Source organism: Festucalex cinctus, chromosome 18, assembly GCF_051991245.1.
Source record: "Festucalex cinctus isolate MCC-2025b chromosome 18, RoL_Fcin_1.0, whole genome shotgun sequence".
NCBI classification, from domain to species: Eukaryota; Metazoa; Chordata; class Actinopteri; order Syngnathiformes; family Syngnathidae; genus Festucalex; species Festucalex cinctus.
Genome location: NC_135428.1, coordinates 17,622,106 through 17,636,360, shown reverse-complemented (window position 1 = coordinate 17,636,360; position 14,255 = coordinate 17,622,106). Strand labels below are relative to the sequence as shown.

The 14,255-nt window shown below is 41.1% G+C and overlaps 1 protein-coding gene across 5 annotated transcripts in view; it reads right to left on the bottom strand.

The window, feature by feature from the left end:
- cadm1a (cell adhesion molecule 1a) overlaps positions 1–14,255 on the bottom strand; it is a 338,297-nt gene that overhangs the window by 46,756 nt on the left and 277,286 nt on the right. For all 5 annotated transcript variants that reach the window (XM_077504824.1, XM_077504825.1, XM_077504827.1 and 2 more), the window contains 3 exons: positions 8,264–8,416; positions 6,731–6,868; positions 2,015–2,173 (listed from right to left, as the gene is read on the bottom strand). In XM_077504824.1, the coding sequence (XP_077360950.1) occupies positions 2,015–2,173; positions 6,731–6,868; positions 8,264–8,416 (450 nt within the window). The remainder of the gene's footprint in view (positions 1–2,014; positions 2,174–6,730; positions 6,869–8,263; positions 8,417–14,255) is intronic.

The window sequence follows — 14,255 nt, the reverse complement described above, 5'->3', positions numbered from 1 at the left end:
ATTGCGCACAGGCACTCGAGACGGGCGCGATCCATCTCGGCACGGCCGGCTGACCTTAAGGGAGAAAACAAGCAGGCAGCCGAGCCAAACGGCTTTGATTTGCTTACACGTAAGAAGAACCATTACGGGCTTGATGCCGTCCCCAGACAACGAGCTTTCTTAGCTCCGCGCTCTTACTACACAACACGCAAACACACACACACTGTTTGCTCACGCAGGAGGCAATTCAAATGCAAATCACCTTGTCTGGCAATCAGTAATCAGTGCATAAAACTTGCACCGCGTGGCAACGGGGTTGGAAGTTTATACGTCTTACACAATCAACAATGCCCCCCACCCCATTTTCTACTTTATTTTATTTTATTTTTTTGCCTGTCACTGCGTGTTCCTGCATGTTGAAAACACAAAAAGGCATCATTGTCGCTATCCAGTAAAAATCTCAAAAGTTTGTGTGGAAACAGTATTTTTTTTTTTCCCCTTTGGTGATGGCAACAGCATGTTAGCATGTAGAGCAGGGGTGTCCAAACTTTTTCCTTTGAGGGCCACATACAGAATAATGGATGCTATGGCCATTTTGAAATTGTCTGACTTTATTAACTCATTAGCTCCCAAAAACGTATAAATACGTCATTTTAAATGTTTTAAGTGTCCCAAAGACGTATTTATACGTTTTTTTTTTGTTTTTTTTTTATGCCAGAGCATAGAGAAGGCTTTGATGCAGTCTCTCTACCGCAGAAAATGGTTGAGTGGCAGCAGAGTATAAGAGATCAACCAGGCCATGTTAAAACAAGCTGATTTCCCCACAGTTCTAAGCAGAATTGTGAAAAACGATGAAACTTAGCTATATGTTCTATTGCTAATTGCTGCACAGTGGAAACAGATAGGAATATACTTTTTTTTCCCCCTGATAAAAGAAGAGACTCTAATCTCTCTTTTGGTATGTTCCATATTTTTATAGCAAACGAACATAATATTTCGCGGGCCTTGAAAAATCTGTCAAAATCCAGGAAAACACTTAAGTGAAAATGGTTGGGAGTGAATGAGTTAAACACGGTAAAACTAATATGTCGATTAATAATGTACTACAGTTTAGCTAGTTATTTTTCAACAAGACAGTTTGGAATTTTTCTTGATTTTGGGGTGGCCTACACCCCTGTATCCCACAAGAATAGATCCGCCCTATCTCTGAACCAATCTCCACATTCAGAATCCAATTAAGAGTAGTCGGTAATAAAATGACAAATTTTAAATCACTTGAGGATCTTAGATAATCATTAATGTGATGTGTTCACAAACTAGACCTTGACACAGACAGCAGAACATGGATGAAAACAGTTTAGCTTCCGGAACTGATATATGTGACTTAAATTACCGAAAGAAATATTTCTGTTTTAGATTTAAATAGCTTCTTTGCATATCTAGAAAAACAGGCTGTGTCAAAAAATTTTTGTATATGCCAAGGGCCGCTAAAAAATGGCCGCAAATGGACCCCGGGCCGTAGTTTGGACACCACTGGCATAGAGGTTCTGGGTTTGAATCTCAAGTCCGGCATTCTTGTGACCCTAATCGGGAAAAGCGCTATAAAAAATGGATAGGATTAAAAACTGTTGGGCCTCAGAAGGCCTCAAGAAGGAGTCTTGTCCATAATGTAGTTCATTGCTACCCAAAGTCAGTCAGCCCTGTGAATCCTGTACCAAAACGGGGTATATACCCCATTAGATATATGGATTGTTACTGAAAAAAAAAAAAAAGGATTGCAATAGCATAGAGTACAAAAGGGGCTCAAGAAATCATGTGCGTAGCATTACCATGAGCGACGCAGTATTTGTCTTTAATGGCTGGCGTCGATCACGTGATGTACGCTGGTCATTAACAAAAGGGCAAACACTGAAGTATAAACCAGACTTTTTGGAAAAACTTAATTAGACCAAGTGAAGGCCAAAGAGCTCCGAGGAACAAATGGTTTTAGATCTTATAGGACTGCCCTGAAAAAGCACAAGCTCAGAGTACTTACACTGCACTTCCAGGTATTTCTGTACTTGGAAGTCTTTGACTGCGGGGTGATCCACGATGCAAACCACAGGTACGCCGTCGTCCTCTTTGTCGACGGTGAACGTGAGGCGGCTGGTTACCGTGTACATCCTGTCATAGGTCAGCTCGACTTTGGGCTTTCCTATACGTAAGACATAAGAGGATGATTTCAGAAAATCGCACAATAGCGACTGAATACCGTCAAGAGAGACTACGGCTTGTTTAAAACGTCGGAAGCAAAGAGCTTGCTGAAATAAGTGCTGCCAGATCTTAATATGAACAGCTGCAGCCATCAGTTGATTTCGTGTGAAGAGTGCAGCGACACTCTACCTCACTTGCACCTTCCCTCCCGCAGCTCAGCGGCTCCTGTCAACATGGTGACAGCTGCCTCTTTGGATGCCGGCAAAGCAAACCTGTGTGATGTGCCGGGTGTAAAGGGAGAGCTTATAATGAATACGCCGCCTCTGGAGGCTTCACAGTCGTGCAGCCACCTGACACGGAGACCTGAAGGTGACTGCCGGAAAATCAGAATGTCTTTGAGACGCATGAAAGTGGGTTGGCGAGGAGCCACGGGCCTTGTTTATACCTTACAAGTTCCACGGTCATTACAAATAGCTGATCAAAGATGTCAAAATAAAACCGTTTATGACTGGTAGATTTGTTTTAAATGATGGCGTTCCACAGGGAAGACTTGTAGAGCTCTTAAAGTTCTCTCTTTATACTACATGTGCCATTTTTGTATTACGTACAGATCATTGGCAGTATCTTTCGATGCCAATCCTATAAAAGGCGTGTCAGATCTCGTCTATCCAATTGGTTGATTTTGGATTAACGTGTCTTTTTAAAATGTTGGCTGTAAATTATCTGCCGTTGACATTCTGATTCAGAAATTGAGAGTAGCTCACTGTGACTCTTTTGTAGAGCAAATTACGGCAGTTTGGCGGAACTTGCTTTCCGGCCTTTTGGACTCTCTGTTCCCTTTAAAGGTCAGATCATGTCAAGGCCGCCAAATGCGACACCAACAGTTCACGCGACCTTATAGAGCAGGACCGCTGCTCTTTAATAACACGCAAGATCTGCACCGGTAGAGACGACTGTCAGCGAGGAGAAGCAGTGAGTCAAATTAAACCTTTCAAGTCCTTTTTAAATTGGAACTTCTGAAGTAAGTCGTCTTCTTTTGTGCCTCCTCCAATGTTCACTTTGATCCATTAAAGCAGACTTGCGAATGGGGGGGATCTTAAATAAAATATATATCTTTTTTTTTTTTTTTTCTTTTTCCTTAATATACATTCATCCGTGCCCCGCTTTAGAGGCAACTAATGAAAACCAGCTTGGGGGTTGTCTCCCAAGACTAAAAACTAATAGCTGCTCTGGTCCCTGTCACTCAGTGAGACGTCCCTCCAGGTGGCGCGGTCCCTCTTTTGCGATCCGTCTGCCTTTTGTGCGAGAACAGAAAAAATAATGACCCCGCGCCGTTTGATCCGGCGCTGCTGCACTGTCAGCTTAAGAGAGACAGCGATATCAGTGGCGAGCACATGTTAATAAATCACTAAACATGCCGGATAAGAGGAATAGGAAAGATGAGGTGGGGGAGATAATGAGGCATATTCGGAGAGATGGCATTGGCAAGCATTGTAACGGCAACCTTTAAATCAGCACAGACAATTTCTTTCTATGCCATGCAATGTAAAAAACAAAATTACATTCACATGATCTGCCAAAAGGATGAATTCACCCAAATGGGGCATATGAATACTTGAGTCATCTTCTGGTCTCCTCCATGCACCTTGCGAATGTTTTCAATGCAGCAAGCGAGCATCGGATGCTCGCAACTAATCACGTGACCCAGTTCAGCAGTTTGTATTTGAAAACCAAACAAACAACCACACGATTTCTCTCAGTTGGTTATATGATGCTCCCGGTTCGTAATACGTCCTTTAGACCAACGGCAACAATAGATACAATGGAGCGCAACACGTGAGTGGCAGAGGTGCGCGCTGAAGTAGCGTTAACATTGTGCTGCGGTGAGAAATTGCAATTATGCCAATTGTGCATCACCTGATGAGCGCCGAGTGCTGCCTATTCTTGTCCAGGACAATCCATCCGAACAAGAGCGAGCGAGCGCTCGCAAAGTGCAGATTGGGTCGATGAGCATTTAGTGTATATTCTCTTTGTAAATAAGCTTTGTTTGAAAGGCTTAGTTGAAGAGACAGCGGGAAATTAAGTCATGGAAAAACACAGAGAAAAAAAAAAAAAAAAAAAAAAAAAAACATCTTTATGTCAGACTATTTTCCTCATTATTATACTTTATTTGTACTCATATAAAGTGCTTAAATTTACGAGACCGCCAACAGCACGGACTTATATATACACACACGGGGGTGTGTGTGCGTGCGCGCCTTTTGTCTTTGCTACATTGTAGGGCCCATATACGGATGGATGTTTTTCCAGGTTTAACTACCATTGCATGGACTGACTTGAATTTGTGGGGATATTTTGATGGTCCCCACAAGTTCAGACCTCTTTTTGAGGCTCAAGACTTGGTTTTAGAGTTTAGGTTTGAATTGGAATATGGTTGAGATTAGGGTAAGGGATATATAGGTGTCAGTCGATAATTGAAATTAATCGCATGACTTCAATAATTAACTGACAATCGTACATTAATCGCACATTTAAACCTCAATTTATATCTAAATTTTCAATAAAATGTAAAATTTTTTCCGAATTTAAATATGGCTTTATTTTTTAGAAATTGATAGTAATTTCATAACAATTGAATACATTTTTTGGGGGGATATTAATATCGATTCGATTAATAAATGAGAATCTCGATTCTTTTATGAATCGATTTTTTTTGCACACCCCTAATATATATATATATATATATATATATATATATGTATATATATGTATATATATATATGTATATGTCAAGTCAAGTGAGGCTTATTTATCGAGTGGGACGGCGCCATACGTTCCTGTACTACAAAGACCAAGATTCCTTGTGAATACAAATGAAAAAGAAGAAGAAGAAGAGTAGAAGAGTAGAGCATGCGTAGGTGGGAAGCCAATGCCCTGTTCACGTTTATATGAGCAAATATTTCCGTTCTGAAAGACAACAACCGTGTTTTTTAAAAACTCGAATAAGAGCATATTTGGGTTTTTGTGCGTGTTTATATGGCCTTTCAAAACCCGAATATTGCCAATATTTTAAAAAGGTTTCTGACTGCAAGTAAACATACTCAATGTGGACTCTTTCATTTTCAGGGACTTTGGGACGATGTGTAGGGTTTTTTTTTTTTTCCTTTCCTGCAATTCATCTGTGCAGAACCAAGCCGTTGACTGGTGAACCACTGTCCAACTGGAAATTTGAAGTGTTCTTACATCTTAAATACCCAAATGGATGAAAGCCTTTAAAAACATATTCACTGCTCTCTCTCCCAGTTACACTGCATATTTGGCATCCCTGAGTTGTCAATGGCAGTAAACGATTTGAGTGGAGCTGCTTCATCTGCTTGTAGTTGTTAACACTTGACAAGTAAAATGCAACATTCATCAAAACTGAAGCTGCATCCTCAAGTACTGCGAAGAACAAACAAAGTTCCATCCACCATGTTGGCTGACCTCCATGACTACAATGAATCCAACCAGTCTCAATGGGATGTGATCCATAAGCGATGAAGAATAAATCACAAGATAGAGATTTAACAAAAAAAAAAAAAGAAAAAAAAAAAGTGTGATGTGAGGCAGTAAGTGACCTTTACACCATTGCAATCATCACAGACAACATCCACGCTGACCAACGCGGGATTTAATGTGGCGGTGAGGAGAAGCTGTTCAGAGCTTTTTCCCAAGTAGTTTCTGATCCGAATGTTTTGCTTTCAAAGTCCTGACAAAGCTGCTCGGTTGCTGCTCAGAGGTGGGAAGTGCCTGGCGCCGAGCCCGCTCGCGCCCCCTCGAGGTCTCGCCGGCCCGACTTCTCAGGCTCCCGCTCGGCTTTGAAGAGGCCCGGGCTCGCTGTCACCGAGCCAACGGGCAGCGCCGGGGGGCATCTGACACAAGGAACCGCCACACAGAGGAAAGATCTGAGGTTGTACTTTCGTAATCTGACTACACGGGGATTTGTTTACGATTAGAAAGTAAGGTTGAACAATCACGTTCATGAATTGATATTGCATGTAGTAGCCTAACATTAAAGTCCAAAAGGATCATGCATAATAAATCTGATCGTTTTTTGTAATTCAGATGAATTGTGTTCAAAAATACACAGGAAGAGGACCTGGAAAAAAAAAAAAAAGTTTATATTGTTCAAATAATGCTTTTGTCTCGGCGAGCAATTCTTCTCCGAAATCCTAAAAGAACCTGGGAAAAAATTATCTCAAAGTAAATCACAATTGCTAATTTAAAAAAAAGTCTTTATTTTATTCAGTGTATTAGATCGAAAGCTTCCATGTAGATCAAGACTGTTGCACATTTTTGACGAACTTACATCGACAGCTAAAAGGAGCTCAAAAGTGACCGACCACCCACTGCTTCAACCACTTTGAACCCTCCAGTCCCTTTTACTGCTTTGACATTTACTACCACAAAGAAAAAAAAAATCCTTTGAAATGTCACATAAATGATAAATTGTGATCTAAAATAAAAATTGAAAACGCATTCATCCTCCTGCAAGCAAACAATACGATCAAACACAAACCTGGGAGCTCCTTATCGCCCTTCATCCATCTGATGGCGGCGGCGGGCTTGCTGCTCATGGCGGTGCAGGTCATCTCCGTTTCGTTGCCCTCGCTCAGGAGCTCATCGCGGGCGTCGATGATGGGACTGCCTGGAGGCACTGCAGTACGGCAAAAAAAACAAAACAAAAAAAGAATCGATGTTTTCTTTTTCTTTTTTTTTTAGTATCTATGACAAATCATTCTTAAGTAACGATGTGTACTTGAAACGATTTAATTGACATTTAGTCATTCTCTACTCTCTTAAACTTGAGACTGTTTACGTGCCTCCTAGATGCTGCTGTTTTGGTTAGCAACTGTGTGTGTGTGAGCAATAATCTGTTCAATACTGCCAAGAGTAATTGTTGAGCTCATTTGAACGTTGTTGCTAACCAAAACAGCGGCACCTGGTCTCCTGTTGAATGTTGCGTATCCGCCTGTTACTATCCATCCATCCAGCCACTTTTCCTCACAAGCGTCACGGGGGATGCTGGAGCCTATCCCAGCTGGCTTCGGGCAGTACTCCGCCTGTTACCATTCATACAAAAAAAAAAAAAAAAAGTCATGACTTCCTGTGAGTGTATCAGCTTTGTGTTCAACTAAGCAGGCCCACATTTCACACAGCGTAAGTCAATTTGTGGGTAAATTGAGATGAAATCATCATTTCAATATACAGTGGGATGGGAATGAAGCCATGCTGAGTTTATCTTAGCACTAAAATCCACAAGTAATTGATGACCCTCATGCCACAAAATGGAGGCAAAGAAAAACGGCCTGTCAAAATGAAGCTCCTCCTCTCATTTCAAGATCACACCGAGTTGCCAGAAGATGGCAGTGAAGCGACATATTCGGTGTAATTTCGCAGATGACCACTAGATGGCGGCACACTTATTTAGTTAGTTTGAGATGGTGTGCATTTGAAAGAAGAATGAAATGGGGAACCATTTGAGCACAACGTAGTTTTTGATGAAAATGACTGAACGTCATCCTGCTTTTTACGCCTACAGAAAGCAACGGCTGGAGTTTCATTTTGCTTTGACGAGAGCTTACAATTGTGTGGCCATACTTGGACAGTTGTGCGCCTTCCATCCTTCCATCCATCCATCCATCCATCCATCCATCCATCCATCAATCAATCAATCAATCAATCAATCAAGCTGTCAAAACAGAGGACAAATCAGTGGCTGCAGTTTTTCGTAAAACACGTGCCTTGGCTGAACAAAGGCTGGGAAACACCGTTATAATGCAACTCACCAAATCATGCAAAATATTACGACGCAGTGTAGCTCATCAACTACAATATTTAACATATGGCGAAATTCGTACCTCTCTGACACTGTCAATCAAAAGTGACCATTACTACTGTATCTTGGCAAAAGGATTTATTATTATTTTTTTTTGTCTTAGATAATTTCGCACCTAAAACTGGCAGGACCAACAACTCTCCAGATGCTCCAATCGCCCGCCAAACCTGGCTGTCAATCAACGGGTACGCAAACGAGCGTGGGCGGCCTTACCCAGCACGGTGATGTCGGCGTAGGCCTCCTGCGGCGGGTCGGTGTACAGCTGGCAAACGTAGCGGCCCTCGTCCGACAGCGACACGTTGGACAGCGACACCCGCAGCTCGTTGTCGGAGAAGTTGACCAGTTGGAAGCGAGCGTCTTTCAGTGCTGAGAAGGAAGACAGCGCGGAATGAGAGGATAAAAGTAGTACCTTGACGTTTGGGTTTTGAGTGCTATGAGGTGTTTAAGTGTTTGTTTTTTTTGTATGATGCATATATTGATGGATTCAGTGAGATGTCTCAACTATTCAGTTTATCAGTATGGCACAAATATTAGTCGTTCTTTAAGCCTGTCAGTACTGTCAAGACACCTCTGTACGTGTAAACTAAAATACAAGCTTGGCCACAGAACAAATTAAACTCATAAATCTAGGCCCCTGTGTAAAAGGAGTCTAATAGGAACTTTTTTGGGGTTCATTTATCCCTTCGCATTGGAAGATCGGTGGTTGTTTAATATATATATTTTTTGTAATAGGATCTCTCACTTTGACTTAATTGCACTGATAAGCTCGACTACAGTCATGGCTTTAATACGTTGGTGTCGCATGCTTTTCACTTAATGACTTTAGCAGACTCCGCCGTGCCTCCGGTTCTGTGAAATAACTTGTATTCCTTTTTTTCTTCTTCAATTTAATATAAATTCAAATAGTTTGATATCCCTAACTGACCCGGAGATAATAACTTCCTTTTAGGGTGGCTGCTAATGGCAAGGGAGTTGTAGATTTTCATACATTTGTCCTTTTTCTGTACTGTTTATTCAACTGTACATGCTGGGATTCCGTTATTTGCACAACGCCAGAAGGAGCCCCGATGATAATTGTTCTTTTCTTTATAAGGTACAATATTGCAGAGTGCTCTTTTCTTAAAAACAACATATTTGATCCTCTCCAAACTCCTATTGATTATTCCGAGAGTGATTAACTGGGAGTCAACAAGTTTTCCAAAGCAATTCATTTGCAGTCCAGCGTGCACACATGTAGCCAAAAGATCGGGGGGGGGGGGGGGGGGGGGGGTTGGGGGGTTGGGGGCTTTGGGGTTTCCTGGTTGAAGTAAAAATATTCAAAATGAGACTAGACCATATCAAAAGGCTGTTGCTGTTCATGTGCCTCAAAGAAAAAGACTTGAGGCAAACAAGAGGATGTTGGAATATTAATCACCACAATTGATTTGGTGCATCATTAATTTAAAGGAGAACACCGCATGCATTTTGAGCGCAGGCTGGAGAGACACGAGGCCTTTTCTTCCCAAAACACTCACCAGAAACATGCGCTTTCAGATACTATACGAGCTCAAGCGGCAAATTCTCCCTAAATCTGCAAGCAAATTTTACAGGAGGAGGGTGGCACAAAATCCTGGATCCGAAACTCGCCGGTTTCTGTGTCTTTTTTTGTGGCTCTCCACATGAAAGACAAGCTCAAGAGTCATTTTGGGGGCAGAATTATGAAAACTCCAGTCGTACCACTGCCATCCAATTATTATGGTGTCAAAAATTTTGACCCTAAAATGTCCGCTTTATATGAAAATTGTTTTTGAGACTTTTGTGGTTCTATTCATGATAGACGTGTGCCAAAATTTATGCTATTACTTTGGGGATAGAATTTTCCCACAACTATTGCAGAGATCATACCAAGCAAATTTTAGCAGAGGTGTGGTGCAAAGATTTATTCTAAAAGTTGTGTCTTTTTGAACTTTTGAAAATTTTGTGGCTGTCCTCACGATAGACAAGCGCACAAAATTTCATGATAAGTGGAACCAAGTCTTGGGGTGTTGTAATTTTCCCAAAACTCCAGTTGCTAGCAATTTTTTTGGAGGTTGAAGATGTTACCCTAATATGGTCACTTCATATACCAATTTTTGGAGTTTATAAAATTTGGGCCAAAAATAGCCACTACCAAAATGACAGAATTCTTAAATTTCAGGTGGATAAATAATTAACTCATTGATTCACAGCGGTTTTCACAGAAGCAATCCCGTTCGCTCCCGGCTGCTTTACTGGATTTTGATGGATTTTGCAAGGCCCACAGAATATTGTGTTCTATTGCTATAAAAACATGGAACCTACCAAACGAAAGATTAGACTCTCTCCTTTCATCTGTTTCTATTTTGAAGCAATTAGCAATAGAATATAGCTAAGTGTCATCATTATTCACATATCTGTTTAGAACTGTGGGGAAATCAAGCTTGTTTCCAACAGACTGGTTGATCTCTTATGCTCTGCTGGCACCTGTTGGCCGTTTTTGTAATAACTATCATTGCTTCAAACGTTCTCTTCAGTTCAGAGTCTGCATGAAAACCTTCTGTATGCTCTAGCATAAAATAACATAAAAATCCGTAAAACATTTAAAATAAAACATAATTATGTTTTTTTGAGCAAATAAGTGAATAAAAAAAAAAAACGTAATAATTTGTTAATGATGAAAGTGCAAATTATACAATTTGGGCGTGGGTGAAAAGACTTTTCCTGTCCTGACTTGACTCGCAGCCTTGACAAGCGCTCCTCATTCAAAAGGCCTTGTTAGCATTCATTAGCCGCTAATCTGCATGCTTTAATTTAATTAAACATGTTGCCAGATTCAGACCGAGTGCCGACTGTAGTTTACACGTGCAACTCATTGAATGTTTACAACACGGGCAGATCTTCTCTGGAGATACATACATGGGGGGGGGGAGATAATCAAAGATTGGATGTTATACAACATGATGTTTTTGTTGTTTTTTTTGTTTTGTTTTTTAAAAAAAAAAAAAAAAAGATTTTTCAGTTGAGAGTACAACAAGAATCCAGTGTTAAGAATGTGTCAAAACATATTTTGGTTTGTTTATTATTGAACTTTCCCATCCACCTTTTCAAAATATAAAATATATAAATATATTATATATAAAAAAATAATTTTTGTCAGAGCTACTAATAGAGATTGGTCAAAATACAAGTCCTGGGATTTGCCTAAAATTCCCTACGGAACACAGAAGGCTGTTGCAACGGCACCAGAATTATGTTGGTGTTTATTTTTTCCACAGAGGATAAAGAACATATGCCTTTGAGTATTTTTTCATGTGTTGCTAATGCTTGTGTACAAATACGAGTTGCTTAAAGGTTTATAATTACTGCCACAATGATGCTAGCTTTATTAGCCTGTCTATGGAGTTCTAAGTTGTGTGTTAGCATCAAGCTAGCGGACCATTGTAAGGCAAAGTTATGTGGTTTGGTTAAATACATGATGTATAATTGTCCTTGCAATGGAGTTATATACAGTAAGAGATCTAAACATTGTTCATATTTAATAAATAAAGGTAGCAGGAGGTTTAGTGACGTCAAAAAACCAAAACAAAACCCCTCACCAATCACAATGATTCCATTTCACAAAGCCTTCCTAATCTTTTTTTTTTTTGTGTCCTGTCGAAATGAGGCATTGTGCCTACGCTGTATAACCGGCGTCTTATTTGGACATCATCTTATTGGCACCTGAAGCCAAAACTGGCGAGGACGAGTCAAAACAATCCAAGGACACGGCGACGCGGGCCACAGCGGGGTTTGGCGGGACGTGCCGTGTGACACGCAAGGTGAGCGCCGGACATTTCTATTACGGATGTGTCAGTGCACGTCGCATCACACATCACTCCTCTTTTGCCGATTTGAGACCCAAAGAAAAAAAAAAAAAAAAAAAACTAGGGCGACCTTTTGTCCGTGCTATTTTTTGCTCTCCTCCTCCTCTTATAATAAGACACAGTAGACATCTTGGCCAGTGTTTTGATCAGAGATGTTGGTACAAACTTGTGACGGTTCCGATTTATTTCACACGTTTTCATGGCGATGAAGAACAGAAGGAGACGCTTAATTAGTGAATAACTAGATGCCGATTAAAACAAACATGGACATTGACAGGAAAATGAAGTCATTTTCAATAAACAACTTAACTCCACCCATCCATCCATTGTGTAACCATACATCCATCCATCCACCCATTTCAGCTCCATCCATCCATCCATCCATCATACATCATCTAACCATCCATCCATCCATCGATTATCTAACCATCCATCATCGATCCATCCATCGATCCATGCATCCATCCATCCATTATCTAACATCCATCCCTCCATTCTTCCATTGTAATCCATCCATCCATTACAGTCATCCAGCCATCCAGTCATTACCCATCCATTTTACAATCATCTAACAGTCCATCCATCCATCCCAGCTCCATCCATCCATCCAATCATCTAACAATCCATCCATCCATCAATTATAATCATCTATCAATCAATCCATCCATCCATCCATCCATCCATCCATCTCAGTGCCATCCATCCATTCATCCATCCATCCATCCATCTCAGTGCCATCCATCCATTCATCCATCCATCTATCCATCCATCCATCCATCCATCCATCCATCTCAGTGCCATCCATCCATTCATCCATCCATCCATCCATCTCAGTGCCATCTATCCATTATCTAACCATCCATCCATCGATTCATCCATCTAACAATCCATCCATCCATCTAACCATTCATTATCTAACCATCCATCCATTATCTGACCATCCATCCATCATCGATCGATCCATCCATCGATTATCTAACCATCCATCATCGATCCATCGATCCATCCATCCATCCATTATCTAACATCCATCCCTACATCCATCCATTGTCATCCATCCATCCATTACAGTCATCCAGCCATCCAGTCCTCATTATCCATCCATTTTCCAATCATCTAACAATCCATCCATCCATCCATTTCAGCTCCATCCACCCATCCATCTCAGCTCCATCCATCCATCCATTTCAGCTCCATCCATTCATCCATCATTCATCCATCTCAGCTTCATTCATCCATCCATTACCATCATTTAACAATCCATCCATCCATCCATCCATCCATCCATCCATCAATTCTAATTATCTGTCAATCCATCCATCCATCCATCCATCCATCGAACCAAACCCATCCATCCATCCATCCATCCATCCATTATGTAACCATCCATCCACCCATTTCAGCTCCATCATCCATCCATCCACCCATCCATTATCTAACCATCCATTATCTAACCATCCATCCAATTATCTAACCATCCATCCATCCATCCATTATGTAACCATCCATCCACCCATTTCAGCTCCATCATCCATCCATCAATCCGTCCATCCATCTATTATCTAACCATCCATTATCTAACCATCCATCCATTATCTAACCATCCATCCAATTATCTAACCATGCATCCATCCACCCATCCATCCATCCATCCATCCATCTATCCATCCATCCATCCATCACAATCATCTCACAATCCATCCATCAATCCACCCATTATCTAACATCCATCCATTATCTAATCATTCATCCATCGATCCATCCATCTAACAATCCATCCATCCATCCATCCATCCATCCATCCATTTAACAATCAATCCATCCATCCATTATCTAACCATCCACACACAATGACACATCCATCATCAATCGATCGATGTAAACATTTTACAGCATTAAACCCTAAAAAGTACATTCCTAACGTGAATACATTCGAACCGAAATGAGCCCTTTTCCTGACATCCGTCTCCATCTCACATTGCACATCAGCGCAATTGTAAATAGCAAATTGATTGCCTGGATGGGAGCGGATGATAGAGTGCTCTAATTTCCTGCAAACACACTTAATCATAGCAAAAGGTGGCGGAGCTGTCACGCCGCATCCCAAAATAGGTCAGTTATCATCCCGCCCGCTGAAATGCGGATGACAGTAACGGTCAAATCATAGACGACTAGAGGTGAAAAGAACTGACATGAAAATATATATCGGGTCATTTGGATCGATACGCCTCTTCTTTTTTTTTTTTTTTGTCCGACTTGTATTCTCCTGGAGCGTCGCCGCATTTCAGCCGGCGAGCATTTGCTCGGGTCTGGGGCCGAGAGGAGTCTAAGTGGCCGCAATCAAT